Source organism: Leucopleurus acutus, assembly GCF_964270905.1.
Source record: "Leucopleurus acutus genome assembly, chromosome: 13".
In the NCBI taxonomy this organism is placed as follows: Eukaryota; Metazoa; Chordata; class Mammalia; order Artiodactyla; family Delphinidae; genus Leucopleurus; species Leucopleurus acutus.
In genome coordinates, this window is record NC_139155.1 from 39,272,825 (window position 1) to 39,299,180 (window position 26,356).

Below are 26,356 nucleotides of genomic sequence, written 5' to 3' on the forward strand. Positions count from 1 at the left end.
TATGGAGCCGTTTAAAGTCCTGCACCAGGAGAATGAAAATTTCCAGTTATGGCATTAAACTCTATTTATTTAGTATTTGAAACATGGTGTACATTTCTGAATTTGTATAAACATTTAGTACATCTAAAATCCACAACTGGTAAACAACCTGTGTTTTCTTTTGTGTACAATTTCGGAGTTTACATCTGGATATTCTGGTGTTAGGGAGAGACCCAGTCTGTGAACCTAATCAAACTGCCTCATGACCATAGTAACTGTGACAGAAGTGATTTGCTCCTTAAAAGGGCTGTTCCTTGCACAGAAAAGGTGTCACGCTTTGGAACTACTAAGCCAGGTGGCAAGGAAACAAGAGAAACACAGCTGACATGATGAAGAAAGTCTGTGAAGGGGACTCCAAGATCCATGTCAGCGCACAGCGGGCTACGCATGTCACTCGGTGACACCTAGGCATGGGCACCCCTTTCAGAACCTTTGGGTGTCAGAGTCTCCTCACCTCCCACCGGAGGGGTTCCTTCCAGCAGGAGCTTGCACTCTGCACGGGCACACACCTTAGGGCACCAGGGGGTCACAGCTGCAGCTCTGAGGTGCCCACCAGGCCCAGGGCTCTGGCTTCTTCCGGAGTCAGGCCGCTCTTCAGGGTCCTCCGCACTGCAGCGGCGCCGGCAGACCAGAGGCGAAGGGACAAGAAGAGAAGGCGGTGTTAGCAACCAGGCACGTGGCAGTCAGGCCACAGGCCTCCTTCCCCTGAAGGACTCCCAGAGGAGTCACAGCGCTCACGGACACTTGGCCCCGTCCTACTCCTGCTGAAGTGCCCTGGCTGGCTGGTCGCCAGGGCAGGGAAAATCTAGGGGCTGCCAGGGACTGACCTGAAGATGACACAGGCGCTGACCTGGAAAGCCAGGCAGATAGGGGACCTCGTAAGAGGAGGGGTGGGGAGGAGAGGCCCACCCTCATGAGGTGTCTGAGAAATGGTGCAAACTACAAAATGCAGGTGGCATGTTGAGAGCTCAGCCTTTCCCAGCATAAGGAGCAGATCAGAGCTGGAAAAGGAATTACTGAGCATAGGAAAATGCGAATTCCAGTGATGCAAATTAGGTAAAATAATCCCGCAAATCTACAGGGACATACCTCTGTAGAGGCCCCGCAGCAAGGCATTAATGGAACCCGGCGCAAGGGGTAGCTGTCGGGATGAGCTCTCCACGAGCATCAGGGTCTTAGTCTCAACTCATCAAAGGGCCTCTACAGAGAATAACCAGTGACTCCTCGTAGACTGGATGCCAAGGAGCAAACTGCCAAACTTCTGAGTGGATTTGGGGGATGTTCTCTGTGAAACACACAAGGCTCAAGAAGGACCAGTGACCTCCCCGCCCTGGGGTTTACAACTGGCAGCTGGAGGCACACTCATATTTAACTGACTTAGAATTGGCTTATGTTTAGCCTGACATTATGGGTTTTCCATTGTTTAGTGTTGATCAATTTCGATGTCAAAATAAAGGCTGAATAAGGCTGCATGATGAGGCAGCTGCCCCTTCCAAGACTGGTCCTTTCATTTGAAAGGTTCCTAATTACATTTTCCTTAGTTGATAAATTGTATTTGGCCTACTCTGTAAGGAAGTCATACAGAGTTTTGGGTATTCTATTTTCAGAAGAGATGTGTTACAGATCTACCATCTACCATAAATCCTCAGTCAGCTGGAGTCCCTGAGATCCTCAGGGAAGGCCCTTGATCAGAATGTGGAGAAAGTAAAGCTCACCCTTAGTGTTTTCCCACCTTCCTTGCCAGACCTAATTCCCCATGCCCCCTCTATGACAAGAGGGCCTGTGTCCTCTGAGGCCTCCCCAGAGGTGAGGGTCCCACCTCGTGTGTCTGCAGCAACGCCCAAATCGACGCCTCCCCTGGGCAAAAGCCCACTTAGCCCACGGACAAAGAATCGGAAAGAGCTAGGCCTCTGGTAGAACAAACAGCGGCTAATATCTACTAATAAATACTTTCTTCTCTCCCAGGAGTCAGCACTCTGACTGGGAGCCAACACCCAATCCATCAGTCTGTCAGTCAACAAATACTTCATGGAGAACCTATTGTGCGCGCAGCACTTTAACTCAAAGAATGGACACACTTAGGGAAGATTCACAGACATTAAGCATGGGTTTATAGATGCACAAAGCTCTGTGGTGAGGGGTACCCTCAGATCATGCCACCGCACGCTGCTGTATTTTCAAGCCCAGCTCAGGGCCCTAGAGCCACCCGTCCGCAGCTGCTCCTACACTGGCTAACCCTCCCACAACCCCGGACCCCTTGGGCTCCAGACTGAGTATTTAACTCATCCAGACAAAATGTTTGGCTCCAGAGCCTTGGCTGGAGGCAGACTGCATTTAACTGAGTAATGGAATTCGTTCTATGGGGCGGCAATAAAAATACTAGTTTGTAATACCCTTTATGTTCTTTAAACACTCCTTCAAGTGTTTGTTAAAGAAAGATAATAACTTTAATGGCAGAAAACAAGATGAAATATTTCTCATCCTTGACAAGGACTGCTGAGACCTCTTATCCAAGATCCAAAATTCTGCCTGAATAAGTCCATGCTGCACTAGGAGGGCATCTTACGTTTCCTTAGCAGCAGGAGGTGGCACGGGCTAGGAACCACACCTTTGTGCCTTGAGGTATACACACGTGGCCAAATGACCACAGAAGACTCCACGAACTGATGGCATTGAAAGATGCCTCTTACAGTTCTGTTCACATGTCTGCTTCAGCCCTAGAACTATAGGGTTCAGTTCATGTAAATACTTGAGTGAGGACCCTGGCACCTTACGGAACAGGCAATAATCTGCTAATAGATATGGGCATCGGGCCAGCCTATCTGGGACCAGCTCAGAGAACAGAACAAAGGTTAATGGTGCTGCACCAGCCTTGCTGCCCTCAGCCTCACGGTCTACTCGCAGCTTTGATGCACGAGACCCCTGAGGACCCTCCTGCCCACTCCAGCCTGGGCTTTCCTCTGCTGTGGGGAAAAGCCAGTATAAGTGAAGGTCCCTTTGCTTGCCAGATGCGTCCCTGAAAGGCAGGTATTCATAGAAAAATCGGCCCCATTTATGGAGTCCTACTTTCTGTGGGCCTTCACGACAATTCAGATAAATTCTCCCAGAAATACATTAACCCTGAAAAGGACCTTAAGAATTTGAACCCTTCCCTTGTTAAAGACTCTTGAAAGAAGGTGTGAAATGAAGGTAATCAGTTGAAATCAGTTTTGTACCCTGATTCCAGTCCTGCATGCAAAGGGCCTGTTACGGTGTCTGTCCATCTACCTGCTCATCAGTTAACTCATTCATTCAATAGACGTTACATAAGCCTCCACCTTGAGCCAAGTGTCCCACCAAGGAGGCCGGGAGCTGACAGGAACACGGAGTGAGGGGAAGGGCGCAGGGCAGCAGACCCTGTCCGCACAGGAGTTGGCTCTCACGCAGAAAGTTTCCAGAAAGCAAAAAAGGGCTGAGGACATATGAGAATGAGAGGACCAACACGCAGGAGCTGGCAGGATATGGAACTTGCACAACAGGAACAAGCCTTCCATCAAATAGGGAATTCTCAACTAGCACTTCTCAAATGCTGGCAGGCGGGGGGCAGGGGGGAGGGCGGCAGGGGGGAGGGCTGGCTGACGTCTGATAAGATAACGTCTGGGCCCCTCTCCACTGCTCCCCCTTCCTGCTTCCCACTTGAATGCCCGGGCTGCAGCAGAGCTGCTCGCCAGCCTGTCACATGTGACAGCCTCCCCGCCCCGCAGCTGCTTAACAGAGAACAGGCCCTGGAAATGTTTATCCCTGTCTGCCTCACGCTCCTTCCATAGATGGCATGGGGCACTTTGCCGGCACCAGCAGCCACTCGATGCCCCAGGCGCTTGGGACAGCTCTCACGATGTCAGCAGCGGGGTCTGACACAGAGGTGCCTCTGCTGTCAACACGCAGCACAGGGGGGTCTGGGGCTCACGGAAAAATCATAAGTTCGTTTTCTCTTACTTTCCCCCCTCCCTTGAATTGAAAAAAAATGTTTTGATCCTACAAAGTGCTCCCAGGCAACTCTTTGCTGATGTGCATCTGGGAATAATGGCAGTGGTGGCTGCCATTTCCTGAGCACTACCATGGATTCCCTCATCCCCTATCTGTGGAAACCCTATGAGATGGGAACTGTGCTCATCTCCCCAGGGAACGAGCAGCAGCGGCATAGAGAGATCGAGTCTCTGGCCCCTACGTACACAGTAAGGGGAAGAGAAGGACTGGGGCCAGGACGTTTGAATCAGAGCCCACCCTGGAAACAACTGTGCCCTGACGCGCCTGGCAGCACATGTTCTGACAGTCTTTCATGTTGATGGCAAATGGACCGAGTTTTACTTCCATGTGACGGAAACTCACATGTGTGCTCTTTCACCTTTGGATCACTGACAGGTTTTTTTTTTTTTTCATTTTTTGCACATAATGTCAAGCAATTTGGAAATAAGTTGTGTGTGTGTGTTTTGTTTTGTTTTGTTTTTGTAATCCCGAAGATCCTAAAAATTGTTCTATCGAGTATACTAAGAGCACTGTGTCTAGGATGACAGGGGCTCATAGCAGAACTTGAAGATATCTTACATGTTTGCTTCTTGGGATTGGGAGGTAACTGGCCCCACTGGTATTCAAATGCTGCTTGTCGATTTGTGCAGCCCTTGTTCCTGGAGGGACCTGTTTGCGACTGGAGAAAAACGGCAGGCCCAGTCCTGCCTCTTTGGACTTAAATACTGGGAATCGTTTTAAGGTGTATCATTCTTAGTGATTCGATGTTAGATATTCTGTGGGATTTTCATGGGTTTGAGTTTTTTTGGTTTTTTGGTCAACGTCAATTATTTAACCATTTGGGTTATTTTTCTTACTTCCACCCTCTGTCATAAAATCCCAACCATTAAAAGAAGAGGTTTCCCAAATTGACAGCATTCTACAAAATAACTAACTGACTGGTACTTTTCAAAAGTGTCAAGGTCATGAAATGTCCTCCACAGATCAGAGGAGACTAAGGAGACAGGACGACAATGCAACGTGGGACCCTGGGTGGGATCGTGGAACAGAAAGGGGGCATTAGGGGGGAAATGCTGAAACCTGAGTCAAGCCTGCAGCTGAGTTAATTTTCTGATGCATTGTCCGACCGTGTGCAGGGTGTTAACATGACGGGAAGCTGGGCGAAGGATGTAAGGCAACGCTCTGTGCTATTTTTGTGACTTTTTGTTAAGTCTAAAATTCTTTCAAAATCAAAAGCTGAGAAAATAAAACGTGGAATAACAATGACAAGAAGCCAAGGTTCCCAGACCTGGTTGATTTAAACTCGACTTCTTAGACTCAGCCTGGGCACAAAGACCCAAGGTCTCTGGGAGAGGCCCCGACAGTGCATTCTAACCTCCCCAGGAGATCCAGATCCCTGACTTAGAACACTGCCATCTGAGTGAGATGCGGGGAAAGGGGGCCGCTCATGAAGGCAACGGCCTTTGTGGTGATGGGGCTGAAGTCTCCGAATTCTGCCTAACCCGGAACTAAGTTCACTCATGCTGAGATGGCTCTCAGCAGTATTATGGTATCAGGCGCTTTCTGCAGCCACTGGTCTGGCCACGGTCTTGGCTACGCAGTGCCCCTACCCCACTTCCCTCCTACACCTGTGGCTACGTTCACACCCAGTGCTCCTCAATAATCTCTTTGGTTCCTAGGTAAGCACTGAACAGAAAGCAATCAGTTGGAATGCAAAAGCAGACTGCTTCTTATGAGTCACGTTCTTGGGGAGGACAGGGAGAGGATGGAATCTGGCCTGGGTGGAAGATGAAACAGTTCTCTCCATTGCTTTCTGAGCTCAGAGTTCTCAGCACTATTGCAAGTCCTGGGCAGGACAGAACTGCCTTCCCCCTTTCCAGATGAAGTCTAGCTCTTTAGTGCTTACTGGGATGTCACAACAATACTAGACACATACATTGCTAACAATCCAGGCTTCCGTGCACAGGGGCAAGCCATTGCACCAGTGTCCTGGGGGTAAAAAGAGAGGGGAAGATGGGTCTGGTCTACAAATTACAGCAGGCCAAGTGAGGTGGACAATGGTGGATGAGGAGCCAGGAGGGTGATGGGAGCAAAGTGATAAGGGGGCAGGTGTGGTTTCTGTGCACAGGCTCATGGGTGACTTCCCTGGCAGCTCCTAAACGCTTGCAGGCAGCTTCACATTCCTACCATGTTTGGGACCCTTGGACAGAAGTGTGAAGGGAAGGAGGGTGCTGAGAACCCGTCATAGGTGCCCTGCTTAACCCTCACAACCATCCCGGGAGGCTGGCGCGACCGCCTTCACTGTATCAAAGAAGACTGAGGCTCAGTGAGGCCAAGCCATTTGGACAGGAACAGTCTCCTCGGCTGTATGACTGTGCAAATTCCCAAGCATGGAACTGGATTCCACCTGAACTTGGCAGCAAAGGCAATGAACTACTGTAACCCCCTGCCAGTAAGGTGCTTGGCACTTTCCAAAGCACCCTTCCGAGAACCCTCTACTTTGCCCTTATGCTGGAAAGGCAAATTCTCAGGTTCCTCTTGTTTACTGATCCTCCCTCCTCTTGAACTTCCACTCTGGGGAAAAAGGGTGCCTGCCATACAGACAGACACAGTGGAGGACACACAGCCAGCCTCCTTTTTCAAAGTGCTAGTTCCCAGTTTGGAAGGGAGATTTGTCCGAAAATACAACAACCAGAGAGCCATTCAGGGCAGTGAGACCCTTCCAAGCTCTTCTGGCACCACCTGTCTAACCCCAAAGCTTCTACCTAAGCTTCTTTCCACATCAGAGTCCTGGCTACCAGTCTGACCCTGCTCTAGAGCAGGGGACTGCTTCCACCCCCTTGGGCTTGGGCACAAGGCCCGTACACCCTTGTTTAGGACCTGTCTCCAGGTGACTTGGAGTCTGTTCTGATAGCACCTGCTCTGATCTGGGCCTCATTTCTCTCGCCTGTCCACAGACTCTAATTAGGCCTCCCAGCCCACCACCGTGAAACCCCTTCACAGTCCCTTTCCTGTGCCCATCCAGCCCGGCCTCCAAGACCTTCCCAATGCAGAGCCAGGCTGCAAATGCCTTCCTTACTTCACCATCTTCCTTTTCTAGTGACAAGGGCTTGACACCCACCATAGGTTTAAGGTCAGCCCCAGTGAATCTCAGAGCCGCTGTCAGCTCCATCCCCTCTGGTCACTGTACTCCCAAAGCCTTACATTGTTCCTCTAAAATGCAGTGACTCTCCACCTGGGTTTAGGGAAAAGATTTGGATTCTCTCTTGGACTTATTCTATTTATCCTCCTGTCATGTGTCTGTACACAAGGGTGGCTGCCCTTAGCTGTCTTTAGAGGAGGAATCAGTCCAGCTTTAATGAGCTCGAAGAATAATTAGGTGCTGAGTAAATAGTAATGATGTTGAGAAGACAAAAATTTGATTGAGAAACTTTGGTCCCTTCCACTAACATCTTATTTTACTGTATTCTAAGAGCATCCGTTTTAAAGTCTCTGGCCCATTGTCCCTATAAAAGAATATAAAATTTTTAAGTAGGGAAGAACTATGTAAATAACATGCAGGGAAATTTTTCTTAATGGGATTAGTGGGAAAATTCCTGAACATTTTCAAATACCACTTTGGAAAATTAGAGACAACTAAACTAAGCTGAGTGCTGATCAGTTCCAGGGATCAATCTAATATTTTGTGAGGCATATCTCCCATTTTCCCTAAAACAGATTCAATACTTTTTTTTTTCAGATTCGTTCGTTCTCCTTCTCCACGGAATCCTACTTAACAGATAGCATGGCAACACCCCTCAATATTCTGTAAAATAAGATTTTAGTTATATCGAATCAACATGAATATGCCACATGCCTTTCAAGAGGAATGTCGAAGCCTCATAAGAGATGGGGTGAGATGAGAGCCTGAAGTCGAGTCAGAGTTCAGTGTTCCTTTCCTAGCAGCCCCTAGCATCAGGCTTCTGGCCCTTCCCATTGAGAAACTGTTCTTATGTTCCTAAGACACTGTTAGAGTATTTGTAGGTCACATCGAAGTGATTGCATTTTTAAAGAAATATAGCCCTGAGCCCAAAACTGCACGGTCACATCACAGGTGGAGCCCAGACTCCCCTTGAAGAGAAACTCAACAGGAGAGGGGGCATTCAGCCTCTCTAGCAGGAAAGAGAAAAAGGCCAACTATGAGTCCCTAATCCCTGCTCTGCTCTGTGATAGTCCAGGGTAATGGCTCCATGCAGACAGCCAGCTGGGCAGAGACCCTCTTCCGATGTTGGGTGCCACAGAAAAGAACACAAGGGATCCTTTTCTTCCCCAGGCCCCAGGCCCGTCCTGCAGAATCACAGTGGGAAGGAGATCTCAGATGCCCGTCAGCTTCAGGGTTTTCTAGGGAAGACCAACATCCGGGAGGCCTAAGAGAACAAGTAACCCCGGGACAAAGGACTTGCCCCAGTATGATGAAAAGAGAAACCCAAATAAGAAGAAAACAAAGAGCTTGGAGAACGCTCTCCTTGGCCATCTCCACCAGCCGACTCGAGAGCCGTGGCCAGAATCTGGGGAAGCATATGAGGCGCGTTGTGTTGACATTTCACAGGCTAGAAATCAACTGGACAATTCACAACATTTTACTTAAGGAGACCCCCATGGCACCAGCTGGGAAAACAACAGAAGGGGCAGAGCCTGGGAACCTGCGAGTCCATTACGGTGCCCTCGGTGCGTCCCAACTGGTTGCATATTTCAGGCTTTAAGCAGGACATTTGGTGGATGTAGGCCTAGCCACCAGCATCAAACACGAAAGCAGATGTTTTAAGCATCTCAGAGGATTCTTGAGGGGCTTGCAGGTCATACATTTCTAGGTTATGAGCTGGATTCTGTTTGGTTTCCTACAATAGCTGGACTATTATTGTCTTTTGCCAAATGAGGTATAGCCCAAATATGCTGGTTATTCGTTTATCCACTTGCCACATGGCCACCATTACACAATCAAATCAAACGCAGCATCGTTTCAGGGTGAGGCCCCAGCCCAACACTTCACATCGATTTTGCAAACTGTTTTTTTCTCATTCCTTTAACTTCTTATGAAAAGCTAGAGTTTACATCCCTTTATATTAGAAATCGAAGTAACTTTCCCCATCTTACATTTCTGTGGATGGTGCCATTACTAATTAATTAAACCTGCTACAGGTAAACATTTACATACATGCAGTGCTGTATTTGTTGTAGTAACTGCAACACAGGACAAAATGTGTTGGGCTAAATAAAAAGAATATAGGGCTGTTTTGCATAAGATTGGAATGGAAACGATACCACAGGAAATTATTTTATGTCAACCACAAAAACAGGCAAAATTTCTCTCTGGCCAGCTTGAAGAGGAAAACTCATTATGACTGTGTTATTGTTCCCAGTGACATTCTGTGTCTCTCTAAGAATCTGGTTCTCTCCAGACCAGAGGGCAGGGCCAACACTCTTTGCCAACACAGACATGTAACCTATAGGAGGAGTACATACCCTGGGCCAGGCCCCTGTCAGGCAATCTCCTTTTCTGAGGTCCCTGACCCAACCCTGCCCACCTTCTGGAGGGCACTCCCTGACCTGGCATCCTTTCTCAACTCCTCTCCCATGGTCTGATTCCCCACATGCTTTTCCCAGCTCCTCCCAGTGGAGACTCTTGCACTAAGGTTGCCCACTGCAGGAAGGCCAGGCGTTAACTGGTGCAAAATTTCTGCCATTTGGTTACTGGTTTATTGAAGTAAATAAGAGGAGGGCAATAAAGGGCAAATACTGAAGATAATCTACTTAAGGCACCTGAAAAAGCCTCTCATAAGTTTCATTTAAAAAGCTATTTAAGAAAGAGATTTCTGTTCATGAAAAAGAGCAAGAGAAAAACAGGCAAATGGTATGGACAAGCCATACACAAAAGAAGAGATGCAAATCACGAGAGGCTCGACCTTCCTAGTACACTAGCAGGGAAAAGTAAGCTAAAACCATAAGGAATACTATTTCACACGCTTCAGACAGGCAAAAAGGCAAGTGCTTTTCTGGCCTGGCCTGGAGCATGCAGTGTGGAGAGAGTGTGGGTCAGCCTCACCCCTTTGGAGATGAGTTTGCTCCCCAAGATGTGCACACCTGGGGATCCTGCAGTTCCAGTCCTGGCCTCATACCCCGTTGACCCCCTCCATGTTATCGTGCATGGGGTCCCCTGGGGATCTTGTTAAATGCAGATTCTGAATCAGTTGCCCTGGAGAGGTCCCCATGAATATGCATTTCTAACCAGCCTCCAAGAGGTGCCCATACTGTCTGAGGAACAACTTTAAATAGCAAGTCCCTAGCCAAGTTCTTACATGGGAGCACCAAGAGAATGGCAAAGAATTCACAGCAGCACCAGGAAATAGTGAAATGTCAGAAAAAATAAATGTAAAGGTCTTAGATATTGATGTTGGAGCCCACAAACATATTTCTGAAGATGTAAAAAGCCAGTGCCCCTGAATGATAGTTTTCCATTTAAGAAACAGAGGGAATGTGGCAGGGGGCGCACAGAGTGGAACAAGAGTCCTTCTCCTAAGGCCACTAATCACCCAAGGGGCCTGGGCAGGGCCCAACCGCAGAGGTTCTCAGGTGGTCAGCTTGGGTACAGCCCAGACACCTGGAATTTTTAAAGCTCTGCAGAAAGTTCTAATGTGCAGCCATGGTTGAGAGCCACAGTTCAAGAAGTCACTCAGGGGCTTCCCTGGTGGCACAGTGGTTGAGAATCTGCCTGCTAATGCAGGGGACACGGGTTCGAGCCCCGGTCTGGGAGGATCCCACATGCCGCGGAGCAACTAGGCCCGTGAGCCACAACTACTGAGCCTGCGCATCTGGAGCCTGTGCTCCGCAACAAGAGAGGCCGCGATAGTAAGAGGCCTGCGCACCGCGATGAAGAGTGGCCCCCGCTTGCCACAACTAGAGAAAGCCCTCGCACAGAAACGAAGACGCAACACAGCAAAAATAAATAAATAAAATTAAAGTCTTAAAAAAAAAAAAAAAGTTACTCAAAGTGTGTACCAGCAGGATGGACCTCATCTAGGATTGTGGTGAAAACAGACTCTCAGCCACCCATCTCACTGAATGAGAATCACATCCCCCAGCCCCAGCCCCCAAGTGGTTCGAGAAACTCTGCTTCTCCCTGGTGGAAGTGTCAAGTGATACCTTCTTTTCTGGGGAAAAATTCCTGTCAGAATCTAAAGCCAATGATATAAAAGGAGCAGGGTCCGAGAGTCCGCAGCAATTTGGTTTAGTGTTCTTTACCCTGGAAACAAGCATGTCAACGGGTCAAACAGAACGAAGCCGTCCAAAATATGCAGCCCAAAACTCAGTCACCTCTTGTACGAATCTCAAAGGTGGTAGCGCCTGGGGGGCTCTGAGTATGAGTTCTTACTGAACTCCTGCCTCCTGACAGCCACTCTCCCTCCTTTCACTTTTGGGAGCCAGGAAATGAGGAGGCAGCCAGATTTCCTCTTTACAAAACATCATAAATCCCTGTCCTAGGCATTGACCTTCAGTGACCAGCACCAGGCCAAAGCTTGGGGGCTGAGGTCTCTTCTGAAACGCACTAGGGCCACGGCCATGAAGGCAGGTGTCAAAGGTTCAGAGAACCCTGCTTCTCTACAGTGAGCCATCCCTGTGAGAGTCAGCATGGTGCCCACAGAGGCAACTCCACACCCGTCATTCGGCGGATAGGGGCAGGTAACAGGCTGAGACTACAAGGGCGAATAAGTCGCTTTGAATCCTCTGTTTGGTAGGAACAAAACACAACTGGTGAACCTAGGCTAACATGAACTATTTTAAGCATCCTAAGGACCAAAAATCGCTTGCCACACCTGGTTTCACCTTCAGCATGTTCATGAGCAGCAGTGAACCCCTGGGGGAACAGTCTCCAGCCCAGAAAGTAGCCCCTGATGCTGGGTGAGGGGCAATAATATGGCCTCAGCAAAGCATCCAGGGCAGTACTTGGCAACGGGTCCCACTGTGCCCACCCCTGCACATCAGAGTCATCTAAGGGCCTTTCACACCTTCCTGGGGACAAAGTGTGAATTGGGGGAGGCCTGACCAGAAATAGCAAATACACTGGACAGGTGGCTGCAGCATCCCTCCTCCCTAGTGGCCAATGCTGACTGTCCAGCACGAAATCTTTTGCCGATGGGCACAGGTGGGCCCTCGGGGCACCACTGACAACTCACCGGAGCCCACCTCTGAGTCCCTGCCCTTCCTGGGTCATACAGAACTGGAGGGCTGGTCCCTGCAGGCAGAGTCCCACATCCCAACTCCAAGGCACTTACGAGACTTCCGGTTGGCCCGGGAGCGCTTCCTCTCCCGCGGCACCACTCGCTGACTGGGCACTTGGGTGGCTGACTTGACGATGCGGTCCATGATCTCATCAGCTGCATCATCCGTGACATTAGGCGAGTCATCCATTCCCATAGTCCACGAACTAGTGGATCCTGAAGAATTAAACAACCAGAGAGCACGAGGTACTCAGAGAGAAGGAAAACACAGCACTGCTCCTGAAGCAGCCAAGCTCGTCAGCCACAGAGCACAGCAGAGGCCAGAGCCAGGGTTGAGCCTCCTGATGGATCTAAGGGTGTTCCCCCGTCCCCACTGCAGGGGCACCACAGTGACCTGTGACCATCACCCTCCAGATTCTGACCTCCCATGAATCCATACCTGGGGCCCTTAGGTCATACTACCCTGTCACACAGCTGTGTTGTCATCTCTCACCGTCGTGGATGTGCCTCCACCTGCCAGGTCCTGTGGTCGTGGAAGGGCAGACTTCCCACGCCGTGTGCCACTATGTACGTCACAGATACCCAGTAGAGTGCTTCCAGAAATGTCCAGAGACATTTGTTAAGTCAGCTCCCCATCTGTGGTTGTATGTGCCTAGCGAATGTCAATTAGCCCTAACTTCTCATTCAGTTAAATAAAAATCAATGGCTTTTGTAACATATAGCTTATCTTTGGATTAACTAGCCTTTAAAAATCGTAACAGGATTGCCCTCTTCTACCAGGAAAAGGGAGTTACCACAACATTTTCTTTGGTACATTCATCTGCTCCCTGACCAGAAAAAATATGTTTATAAATAGCTGTATGTTAAGACAGTCCAAGTCTGGTATAAAAGCATCTGCCCCTAGACCAGCAAGAAGAAAATACCACAAAAACATGGGTTCCCAAGTCATATGAAACACTTAGAAATGAATGCTATTTTAATTCATCAAAAACTGTGCCTTTGTGACTGATCAACTTCCTTGTGAAATCTCTTCTCTAAGATGGGAAATATGCTTCTGTAAGAAAAAAGATGTACAGTGTGCTCAAAATTGTGAATTTCCTCTACCTATACTTCTCGTTGTAATAGACATACAACTTCAAAATCCTGCAGGTGAGTGTTCTCAGACTCTTATGTTTATGGAACACAGGTACCTGAACTTGTCCAAGGTCCAGCTAAAGCGGAAGAACAGTCAGCTTTTCTCAAACCACAGGTGGAAAAATGTTAGTAAATATATATCTTAAATTTTGAATTCTATATTTCTATACTAATTTTTCAAAACTTTCGGTGTTTGGATATTGATAGAAATAGTTGGGAATAGTTGATTACAGTTCAGTAGACTGCACATTTTATAGACATATGTTTGTGGTTGAAAGTTCACTGCAAATATGTAATATGCTATAATTTAGTCATAATTTCTGCTAGTAAAGTTCACATGACTGAATTAAATAAACACGTTGCAAAAGGAGTACCAGGATTCCAGTGTTGGACCACCTGCACTATTTGAGACCTGTGGCCACAGGACAACAATGCTTTCTGATGACAACGTTTTTGTTGTGGTCATTTATAAAAATCATTTTGCGCTATGAGTGGGAGCAGACCTACAACACTGGGATATACAAAGTCAGGACATTTTACTTTTTCTGCTTGTGCCCAAGGGAGTTTGATCTACTTGCTTCCATCAGAAGACTAGCTTTTTCAGCATCATAAAACCCTTTAAAAATATGTTCTTCTCAGAAACGAATATTTGAAATTGCTGAATTTTTCTGCATTCTCAGGCTGGTCCAGGTGTTCAAGTTGGAGGCAAGAGGGCTCATAGTGGCACAGCTCTCAGGCTGGGGCTCTGCAGAGCCTCTGAACCACGGCCCTCCTCATAGAAGAGCCATCCATACAGCAATTGCTTTTTGCCCAGCAATTTCCTGTTTTCCCTTTTACCTACTGATTTATAATCCTGTGCCTCATTTTGAAATGCCAAGCTACCCTTCCCAAAACACACAAAGCTCAATCAAGTGTCTTTGCTCATAATATAATATAATTTGCTCCTGATGAGCCAGAAATGAAGGCATCATCTGATCTTTCCATGAGAATTACCTATACTTTCATCTTATACATTCCTGGGAATCTGCTTTCACTGTGATGGGTCAGGAGATGCTTACAAGGAACATCTTGCCATTTGTCCAGGACTGTCAGACTCAGTTTTGTGATGCCATCATTTTCTCATGACCTCATTCTTGGTTCTGCTTTCTTATCCCCTTTCCCCTTGGTTACTGTTGTCACTACCTGATTACCATTTATGCCCATTCTTCTTGGTCGTGTATATGCTTCTCTTTCTGGAACCTCTGCACTCACATACAGCCACAGGAGAACACTGCCCATAACTTACAGACTCCAAGGGGCCATTTGGCTCCCCATGGTCTCCCAAGTGTTAGCCAGGCATTTATATATACTGAGATGTCTATAAAATTATTATATATAATATATATAGATAGAGATATGGTGGAGGGGATAAAGCATTATAGACCATGATAGGACTATATCACTTTATTTGAATTTTACTTTTGAAAATATGTAAACTGTAGTTTGAAAGAAAACACTGTAACTAATTTTTCCCTTAAAAATCTAACTTAAAGAAATAGTCTAAAAGGAAAATAATTATATCCAAATAGATATTATATTAATGTAATAAACTCTTACCTTTGTTTTTGAAAGAATTTCCCTGGGTATAGACTTCTAGTTTAGAAAGTTCTCTTTTTGGCAATTTAAAGATGCCATTCCACTTTCTTCTGACTTCCATAGCTTCTGTCAACAGTGAGTCATCATTCTTACTGTTGCTCCTTAGAAAGTACATTCTTTTCTCTCTGGCTGTTTTAAAGATTTTATTTATATCTTTGGTTTTTGGTAGTTTGCCCATGGTATGCCTAGATGTGGTTTTCTTTGCGTTTACTCTCCTTGGATTTGCTATGTGTTTTAAATATGTGGGTTGATATCTATCATGAGCCTTTGGGAAATTCTCAGCCATTGTTTCTTTAGTTTTTCTTCTTACCCATCTTTTCTTTCTGGTACTCCAGTTACAGACACATTAGACCATTTGACTGTGTCCCACATATCTCTTACATTTTGTTCCATTTTTTCTATTTTTTCTCACCATGCTTCAGTTTGTACATTTTCTATTAACCCGTGTTGTTTGAATTCACGAATCTCTTTTGCTGGGACCAGTCTGCTGTTAAACCCATGATATCAGTTAATCATGTCAGATCTTTCTTTCTTTCAGTTCTAGAATTTCCATTTGATTCTTTTTTATAAATTTCAACCTTTTTATCAATTTGTCTCTATTTTCCTTTATTTTTGTTAACACTTATAAATGGTTAAATTTGACTGCAAATTTCACCATCTGGATCACCTGTGGATCTGCTGCTCTACTTTTCTTCTTGTCAGCCATGCTTTCATGTTCTCTTGGCTCATAATTTTGACTACGCACTGGACTTTGTGTAGAAAAGAATGCAGAGACTGAAGTCGGTGTCATTTTTCTCCAGTCTTTACCCTTTCCTATTAAGCAGACACAGTGAAGGACTGAGCAGGGTTGGGGCCAGATAGCAGTTTTCATTGAGTATCAGTCCACCCCTGTCTTTAAATATTCTGTCTTTAACTATCTGTATGCATTTGTTGAAGGCGTTTACTCTAGCTTGTCTTTGTTTCCTCAGAACTTCAAGACTGTAGGAGATTTCCTGCAGCCTTTCTGGCCCAGCCTCCCCCTCCCCATGCTGCCCCAGCACTTAGCAAATGTCTCATGGAGAAAACTGTCTGCATTTGAAGCTCCTCTAGCTCCAACCTCTTACGCCAGCTCACATGACCACTAGAAGTCCTGCTGGCTTCTCTTTACTATTAAAGTCACTCTGCGCATGGCAAGTCCAATTCTCAGCCTGTGCCCAGACTTGGCAAATGCTCTTAGAGAGGTGCTCTCAGCTCACCTAGAATTCTAGTTTGTCTAGTCCTCTTCCCTTTCACAGTTCCCTGATGGATTTTGAGAGAAAGCTTTTGTTATTTTATTAAAGTTTCTGGTTATGGCAGCAGGAGTGGTGGCTTGTTCCTCCCTACGACATGCCACCTGGAAGCAGAAGTCTCTGCATGTGCAGAGAAACTGAATAGCTTTCCTTTCTAATCCCTTTCATCAATTAGTGAAAAGGAACCCATATTGTACAAACCTAGCAATATCTTTTTCTCTTTGTCCTTTCCAGTCAGGAAGGATTTTCTATTTTCTCTTTTAAAATTAGCACAGCATGTTACGTTCCATTACAGATACTGGACTCCATCTCCCAAGGTGGCTTTCATTGCACTACCCTTGCATCCACCAAGGTACAGTGGCTCAAGATTCCTGATGGCTGGGGTCACTGTGGCGCAGGTACTAATGCTGCCCTTGATCTCCTGGTGTCCACGGTTAGCCTAGCAGACAAAGCCTGCAAGAGCTGCTGAGGCACAGACAGACTCATGCATGGGATGTCCTAGGCCTTTTGGGAGACCAGTGATTCCCATCCCCATACCCCCCAACACTGCAAAGCTGCTTTATTTTATTTTTATCCTTGTTTTACACTTTGTCTAGACTGACAGTCACTACTGCTCAGCATTTAATGCTATAATTTTCTTCAACTTCTGACCTTCTCCACTTTCTTCTCTCCTCTTATATTCTGCCTTATTTACACACTCTTTCTCTCCTGTCCCTTCTTGGCTTTTCTGAGAAATGGAGGCGTTTTATAGACAGCACTGGCCAAGAAGAGGGCACCTTTCTTTCCACATAGAAAACCAGACGATCAGAATGTCCCACACGAAGTGCTCAGGACTGTGGCTTGTCACAGCTGTGTCTGTCTGATGCCGGTCACCAAAAGTCTGCCTTTGTGTTGCCAAATCGTAATTTATTTTCTTTCCCTAATTCCACATCCAAAACTACCTACAAGTCAGAGGGTTTGGAAAGACCAAATCCCAGAAAACCTAACCTGTGATTCTTTGATATAATAATAATACCTGCATGTATTTGGGGTATAGTCTGGGAATCAAGACTGTAGTAGGAGGGATGACTTTTCTACATATCATCTGTGTCTCAGGCAGGATAACACTGGGGAAGGGTGGGTGGAGGCGGCCCTTTTTCCGGCATAGTCTAAGCTGTATATCACAGAGTAAAAGCCCTGTTAAAGGTCCAACGTTGAGAAGAGGAGAAGGAACTAGATTCAGTGACACTGCACTCATGTGAAATAAGAAAAACATTTGGTCATTTATAAAATAGCCTGAAGTGCAGCTCCACTTGGGAATCCCGTGTAAACCTTACGGATCTAGAACTCAGCCTGGAAGCCCCTTCAACAGTCCTCCTCTAGAGCAGCTTGTGGCCCTTGGTTCACAAGAAGCTACAAGAAACCATATGCACCACGTGACTCCCTTCCTGCCAAAGAACACCTGGAACTGCCTTTGTTTTTTTCTTTTATGTTAAAGTTGTTATTCCTATCATCATTTTTTAATACTTAACATAGTTGACAACAGCAAAATTAAAATTAAAAAAAAAAAAAGGGCAGTCAGCAAAGCTAGATAGAAGTCACTGTTGGGTCTTCTCAGGAGTTTCTCCAGATCACAGCCCTCTAGATCTTGGCTGCCTTTCTAACATCTCGTGAGCCTGGATGTTCGCTGGAGCCTAGCAAGGGCCTGATGGGCGCTGCACACACTCATTCGTTACTGAGGTTCTGTGACGTGTAAGGTAACCCATGATCCAGTTCACCCAGACTGCACAGTTTTATTTATTTTCCCACTGTAATTACTACTTGAACCCCTTTTACACACTAAAACATTCCAATGCGGGCAATAAATACATGGTTTCTTCTAGCTTGTGTGCTAAGCAAACACCAAGAGGACAAAGCTGGTCCTCCAGGAGTTCATCCTCTTTAGTTATAAAGTTTTTAAGTTCCTGAGACCTAAACTGGGGTCTCAGGAGTACGTGGCAAGGCAGAGAACGCGGAGGAGGTGGATTCTGGGGGTGAAGAGGGGACAGGCAGAGGACAGGGGACGGGATGAGCAACGGCAGGGGCTCAGGCAGACACAGGGTGTGCAGAGTAGGGCACTGCCCACAATGTGGGGCTGAGTGAAAGCCAAGTGTGGGAGCCAGGAGGGGACCAGACCCCAGGGAACCTCAAACAACAGCATGAATCGAGTGGGCTGGATCCTGCAGGCAGCGAGGAAACTTAGGAAGGTTCACGTGGCATCAGACCAGACCAGGGAAATACGGGTAAACATTCTCAGATGCAAAGTGCATCTCAATTCTTAATTAAAACAAAAAGTCCCTTCCAGGTTATGAAACAAACCTGGAAACTCTTATCTGTCTTTACCATCTTGAAGTTTTAGTTTCCTCTCTGCCTCCAAGGATTTCAGAAGCAAAAAGGGATAACGTTTTAATCCAAGGGTCATCAAACTTTTTCTGTACCCCGCCTGAGAGTAAAAACATTAGTCTCTATGGTCCCTGTAGTTTTCGTCGCTACCCCTCAACTCTGCCACCGCAGTGCAAAAGCACCTAGACAACACACACACAAGGAAGGGTGGCTGTGTTCCAAGAAGACCTTATTTACAAGAATAAATGGCTGGCTCAATTTGGCCTGGGGGCTTTAACCCATGAGGATTCGTTCACAATACTAATTCCTCTTGTTCGAATTAAGTTGTGCTTTTGGGAAGGGCTGCTTGTTTTTGAGATGAAGCTACTGAAGGTGGGTCACAAAGGTGTGAGTGAAGGAAAGTATGATGACGTCAGCACGGAGAACCCTGGGGAGTGGACGGCCCTGAGCAGCCACTTCCTGGGCACAGTAATCTGTACCCTGTGGCGGGGACAGACACCATGGGGTGGCCACCCTGGGCGAGGGCGTTACCTCGGCTTGCTCGGCTGCGTGTGCGGACGCCCAGCACGGGGGTGGCATCCTCCAAGGCAGGGGACGAGGTTTTCAGCACAGCCTTCATGTTCTCATGCTCGGCAGCATCCTCGGCATAGCTCAGGCCTTGGGGCTGGCTCGGGGGCGCCGGGGAACCGCTGGAGAACTTGCCAGACTGCAAGAGCAAGGGGGGTTAGGGCGTGAGGTGACTAAAAGCCAACTCAAGCTTAGAAAACCTTTAGTTGAGGAAAGCCTTCTCTTCTCTGTCTTTTGTTTACGTGCATTCTGCAAACACGTTAGTGATGGGCAGTCAATGAGGGGTCAATGAACTAATGACAAAGCATCTGCATATCCAGGAAGTTCTCTTATCAGAAAGAGAAGCCTTGGCCCCAGAAGGACCACACCCATCCCTCCAGGTAGTGGGTCTCCCAGATCACTGCAGATCCCCTCAGCGGGAGCCAGCAAGGGGCAAAAGACTTCAACTCTGGGAAAAATTCAGAAACCAAATCTGTTTCTAACACCACAGCCTTGATAGGAGCATTGAAATATGCTTGTTTATCAAATATAGTGAGATTTATTTTTGAAAACGTAGTGCCAGAAAGCAGTTAGAAGTTTCTCATATATCGCTTAAGATGGTACAAGTTGAAAAGTGGGATTCAGTTACAGAATCATACAGTGTTAGGAGTTGGGAAGGATTTTTCCAGAACTAGTCCCACCTCACTTTACAGAGAAGGAAACTGAGGCCATCGAAGATTAAGTGACTTGCCAAAGGCCCCAAAAGGCTTTGATTCAGGGCCCAGATCAGAACATGGCACAGAAATTCATGCTGAAACTGAGTTTGGCAACACTCACTACTTCTCCTTGTGTCAAAAATTTAGTTGTTTTCACAAGCATTACACTCACATGATGATATTCTCTAATTCTAGCTGGACAAAGACAGCATATATGTTTTACAAGAGGTATGCTAGAATATCAGGCCATATGCACACAATGCCAAACATCTGGATGAAAAATAAAAAGTCAGTTAGAATAACGTTTGCAAAGAGCAGCTCCATAGACTTCTGGCCCCCTCTTTTTATCCAGTGTATGAGCCCTGGTGCTAGAGCCTGGGACACATCCGTGACTTGTACCATCTGCACAGCTCCTTCCTCATCCTTCAGGGCTGAGCAGCCCTGCCTTGGTCTCTGGTTCTGGCATCTGCACCAGGGTCAGGGGGAGGAGCTGCTGCCCATCCCACCCCTCTGTCCATTTATCCATCAGTAGGAAGAGATCTGCTGACCCTGCCACTTTTGACATGGCCTGGAACTCAGGGACAGCTTGGAAAATGCAGTTACCCTTCAGTCAGTCCCTGGCACACACATCATGATAAGACCCGTGTAAGGGGGTTAGTGATCACACGGAAACCCAGCAGAAAACAGTCATGCAAGGTTTAAAGCACTGAACGGGGCTGACACTTCATGCTGCTTATGTCAGGTTAGATTATACGGCACGCTTGAGAAGGTCACACGTGGCATTCTTTGTGTTTATAAACATCCTACCTCAACTTCATCCTCTTCATCAGTCTACTCGAGAGGAAAGGACAGGACAGGACAGGATGGGAAAGACAGAGGGGATTCTTAGAAGGCACAGAAGTCAGCAAAGATGAGATCATCTGACTGTCACATCAAATTCCAAATAACGAATTCAGCCACCACAACCAGGGTGCACCCTGTTGATTTGGGAGCTGCTGAGCCCTGCCTGCGAAGCCCTCCTGTCTGGACATTCTCTCCGAGAGCCCCAAGACCGGTCCTGACCAAAGTCAGGAGGGACTTGGAGCTCCAGGCCCGTCTCCTGAGGCTGCCTAGGAGGATGATAACCGGCTTACCTGGTCCCCTGACCATTACAGACCTCACTCTGTGCCCTGCCGCTCGGCTGGCCATGCTCCGTGAAACCACCACCTGCCAGCAATCAGGACCTCAGTTTGTTTACCAGCTTCCCTCTGCCTGTTTCCATCCATCAGCTGTCGCCCCCACCTCTCATCCCAAGTGCTGGACCTCTCCCTTCCCAGGCTGCTGGGTCTGGGTCCCCGTGGATCCTTCTACAGACGGGCCAGACAGGACAAGTGGGACAACTGCCGGGCAGAACAGGTCCTATTACACTTTCCGCAGAAACATGAAATTCAGTTCTTTTTAAAATCTTACCTGTCCTTCATGGAGGCTGTCTGAACTGACACGCCATTCTTTTAATTATCACCAGACAAACTGCTTTAAGAAACTAAATACAATATCCCTTTTCCAAAAATAAATTGAGGGTGAAAGTCATGTCAATTTCTTAATTTTAAATCAAACACATCCTCAATTGAACTTGTGCTTCCACAAGGTTACAAGCCAGGCCAGCAAATCAGGCACAGGCTTTTGAGAACTGACTAAACTTTTGGGAGCTGAAATGACAAAATGCTTCCAGTTCTGCACTGCCTCTAGGCAAATGGCCTTGTGACAAGAGATGACTTTTTTTTTTTAACCTTAGAGCTTTTTTTTTTTTGAATTTTTGAATTTTATTTATTTTTTTATACAGAAGGTTCATATTAGTTATCCGTTTTATACATCTTAGTGTATACATGTCAATCTCAATCTCCCAATTCATCCCACCACCACCACCACCCCCGCCACTTTCCCCCTTTGGTGTCCATACGTTTATTCTCTACATCTGTGTCTCTATTTCTGCCCTGCAAACCAGTTCATCTGTACCATTTTTCTAGGTTCCATATATATGCATTAATATATGATATTTGTTTTTCTCTTTCTAACTTACTTCACTCTGTACGACAGTCTCTAGATCCATCCACGTCTCTACAAATGACCCAATTTCGTTCCTTTTTATGGCTGAGTAATAGTCCACTGTGTATATGTACCACATCTATTTTTTTTTCTTATTTTTTATATTATTTTTCTTTAATGGAGTATAATTGCTTTACAATGGTGTGTTAGTTTCTGCTTTATAACAAAGTGAATCAGCTATACGTATACATATATCCCCATATCTCTTCCCTCCTGCATCTCCCTCCTTCCACCCTCGCTATCCCACCCCTCTAGGTGGTCACAAAGCACCAAGCTGATCTCCCTGTGCTATGTGGCTGCTACCCACTAGCTATCGGTTTTATATTTGGTAGTGTATACATGTCCATGCCACTCTCTCACTTTGTCCCAGCTTACCCTTTCCCCTCCCCGTATCCTCAAGTCCATTCTCTAGTAGGTCTGCATCTTGATTCCCATCCTGCCTCTAGGTTCTTCATGACCTTTTTTTTTTTTTTTTTTAGATTCTGTATATATGTGTTAGCATACGGTATTTGTTTTTCTCTTTCTGACTTACTTCACACTGTATGACAGACTCTAGGTCCATCCAGCTCACTACAAACACCTCAATATCATTTCTTTTTATAGCTGAGTAATATTCCATTGTATATATGTGCCACATCTTCTTTATCCATTCATCTGTCGATGGACACTTAGGTTGCTTCCATGCCCTAGCTATTGTAAATAGAGCTGCAATGAACATTGGGGTACATGACTCTTCTTGAATTATGGTTTTCTCAGGGTACCTGCCCAGTAGTAGGATTGGTGGGTCATATGGTAGTTCTATTTTTAGTTTTTTAAGGAACCTCCATACTGTTCTCCATAGTGGTTGTATCAATTTACATTCCCACCAACAGGGCAAGAGGGTTCCCACTTCTCCACACCCTCTACAGCATTTGTTGTTTGTACATTTTCTGAGATGCCCATTCTAACTCGTGTGAGGTGATACCTCATTGTAGTTTTCATTTGCATTTCTCTAATAGTGATGTTGAGCAGGTTTTCAGGTGCTTCTTGGCCATCTGTATCTCTTCTTTGGAGAAATGTCTATTTAGGTCTTCTGCCCACTTTATGATTGGGTTGTTTTTTTAATATTGAGCTGCATGAGCTCTTTATATATTTTGGAGATTAATTCTTTGTCCGTTGATATGTTTGCAAATATTTTCTCCCATTCTGAGGGTTTTCTTTTTGTCTTTATTTATTTATTTATTTTTTTGCGGTACACGGGCCTCTCCCTGTTTGGCCTCTCCTGTTGCGGAGCACAGGCTCCGGACACACAGGCTCAGTGGCCATGGCTCCCGGGCCCAGCTGCTCCACAGCATGTGGGGTCTTCCCAGACCGGGGCACGAACCTGTGTCCCCTGCATCGGCAGGCGGACTCTCAACCACTGTGCCACCGGGGAAGCCCTTTTGTCTTGTTTGTACTTTCCTTTGCTTTACAAAAGCTTATACGTTTCATTAGGTCCCATTTGTTTATTTTTGTTTTTATTTCCATTACTCTAGGAGGTGGATTTTGTTTTTATTTCCATTACTCTAGGGTGCTGTGATTTATGTCAAAGAGTATTCTGCCTATGTTTTCCTCTAAGAGTTTTATAGTGTCCAGTCTTACACTTAGGTCTCTAATCCATTTTGAGTTTATTTTTGTGTATGGTGTTAGGGAGTGTTCTAATATCATTCTTTTACATGTAGCTGTCCAGTTTTCCCAGCACCCCTTGTTGAAGAGACTGTCTTTTCTCCATTGTATATCCCTGTCTTCTTTGTCATAGATTAGTTGACCATAGGTGCGTGGGTTTATCTCTGGGCTTTCTATCCTGTTCCATTGAGCTATATTTCTGTTTTTGTGCCAGTACCATATTATCTTTATTACTGTAGCTTTGTAGTATAGTCTGAAGTCAGGGAGTCTGATTCCTCCAGCTCCATTTTTTCCCTCAAGACTGCTTTGGATCTTCAGGGTCTTTTGTGTCTCCATACAAATTTTAAGATTTTTTTGTTCTAGTTCTGTAAAAAATGCCATTGGTAATTTGATAGGGAATACATTGAATATCTAGATTGCTTTGGGTAGTATAGTCATTTTCACAATATTGATTCTTCTAATCCAAGAACATGGTATATCTCTTCATCTGTTTGTATCATCTTTAGTTTCTTTCATCAGTGTCTTATAGTTTTCTGCATACAGGTCTTTTGTCTCCCTAGGTAGGTTTATTCCAAGGTATTTTATTCTCTTTGTTGCAGTGGTAGATTTCTTAATTTCTTAATTTATTAATTTAATAATTTCTTAATTTAATTAATTTAATTAATTATTTTAATTAAAAAAAATTTAAAAAAAAATTTAATTAATTTCTTAATTTCTCTTTCAGATTTTTCATCATTAGTGTATAGGAATGCAAGAGATTTCTGTGCATTAATTTTGTATCCTGCAACACTACCAAATTCATTGATTAGCTCTAGTAGCTTTCTGGTGGCATCTTTAGGATTCTCTATGTGTAGTATCATGTCATCTGCAAACAGTGACAGTTCTACTTCTTTTCCAATTTGTATTCCTTTTATTTATTTTTCTTCTCTGATTGCTGTGGCTAGGACTTCCAAAACTATGTTAAATAATAGTGCTGAGAGTGGACACCCTTGTCTTATTCCTGATCTTAGAGGAAATGCTTTCAGCATTTCAGCATTGAGAATGATCTTTGCTGCGGGTTTGTCATGTATGGCCTTTATTATGTTGAAGTAGGTTCCTTCTATGCCTACTCTCTGGAGAGTTTTTATGATAAATGGGTGTTGATATTTGTCAAAAGCTTTTTCTGTATCTCTTGAGATGAGCATATGGTTTTTATTCTTCAATTTGTTAATATGGTGCATCACATTGATTGATTTGCGTATATTGAAGAATTCTTGCATCCCTGGGATAAATCCTACTTGATCATGGTGTATGAGCCTTTTAATGTGTTGTTGGATTCTGTTTGCTAGTATTTTGTTGAGGATATCTGCACCTATATTCATCAGTGATATTGGTCTATAATTTTGGATTTTTGTAGTACCTTTGTCTGGTTTTGGTATCAGGGTGATGGTGGCCTCATAGAATGAGTTTTGGAGTGTTCCTTCATCTGCAATATTTTGGAAGAGTTTGAGAAGGATGGGTGTTAGCTCTTCTCTAAATGTTTAATAGAATTCACCTGTGAAGCCATCTTGTTCTGGATGTTTGTTTGTTGGAAGATTTTTAATCACAGTTTCAATTTCATTACTTGTGATTGGTCTGTTCATATATTCTATTTCTTCCTTGTTCAGTCTTGGAAGGTTATAACTTTCTAAGCATTTGTCCATTTCTTCCAGGTTGTCCATTTTATTGGCATAGAGTTGCTGTAGTAGTCTCTTAGGATGCTTTGTATATCTATGGTGTCTCTTGTAACTTCTCCTTTTGCATTTCTAATTTAATTGATTTGAGTCCTCTCCCTCTTTTCTTGATGAGTCTGGCTAACGGTTTATCAATTTTGTTAATCTTCTCAAAGCACCAGCTTTTAGTTTTATTGATCTTTGTTACTGTTTTCTTTGTTTCTATTTCATTTATTTCCATTCTGATCTTTATGATTTCTTTCCTTCTACTAACTTTGGGTGTTGTTTGTTCTTCTTTCTCTAGTTCCATTAGGTGTAAGGTTAGATTGTTTATTTGAGATTTTTCTCTTTTCTTGAGGTAGGCTTATATTGCTGTAAACTACCCTCTTAGAACTGTTTTTGCTGCATCCCATAGGTTTTGGATCACCGTGTTTTCATTGTCATTTGTCTCTAGGTATTTTTTGATTTCCTCTTTGATTTCTTCAGTGATCTCTTGGTTATTTAGTAATGTAGTCTTCAGCCTCCATGTTCCTGGGGTTTTTGCGTCTTTTTCCCGGTATTTGATTTCTGATCTCATAGCGTTGTGGTCAGAAAAGATGCTTGATATGATTTCAATTTTCTTAAATTTACCAAGGCTTGATCTGTGACCCAAGATGTTATCTATCGTGGAGAATGTTCCATGTGCACTTGAAAAGAAAGTGTAATCTGCTGTTTTTGGATGGAATATCCTATAAATATCAATTAAATCTATCTGGTCTATTGTGTCATTTAAAGTTTGTGTTTACTTAAGAATTTTCTGTTTGGATGCTATGTCCATTGCTGTAAGTGAGGTCTTAAAGTCCCCCACTATTATTGTGTTACTGTCAATTTCCTCTTTTCTAGCTGTTAGCAGTTGCCTTATGTATTGAGGTGCTCCTATGTTGGGTGCATATATATTTATAACTGTTATATCTTCTTCTTGGATTGATCCCTTGATC

The 26,356-nt window shown here is 45.1% G+C and overlaps 1 protein-coding gene across 7 annotated transcripts in view; it reads right to left on the reverse strand.

Annotated features, from left to right (window-relative positions):
* Window positions 1-565: 565 nt before the first annotated feature.
* FHOD3 (formin homology 2 domain containing 3) overlaps window positions 566-26,356 on the reverse strand; it is a gene marked incomplete at both ends in the record, with an annotated part of 492,573 nt that continues 466,782 nt past the window's right edge. For 4 of the 7 annotated variants that reach the window (XM_082852716.1, XM_082852715.1, XM_082852714.1 and 1 more), the window contains 4 exons: window positions 566-648; window positions 12,354-12,515; window positions 19,229-19,403; window positions 20,767-20,790. In XM_082852716.1, the coding sequence (XP_082708842.1) occupies window positions 566-648; window positions 12,354-12,515; window positions 19,229-19,403; window positions 20,767-20,790 (444 nt within the window). The remainder of the gene's footprint in view (window positions 649-12,353; window positions 12,516-19,228; window positions 19,404-20,766; window positions 20,791-26,356) is intronic. The other 3 variants (XM_082852719.1, XM_082852718.1, XM_082852717.1) reach the window with 1 other exon arrangement.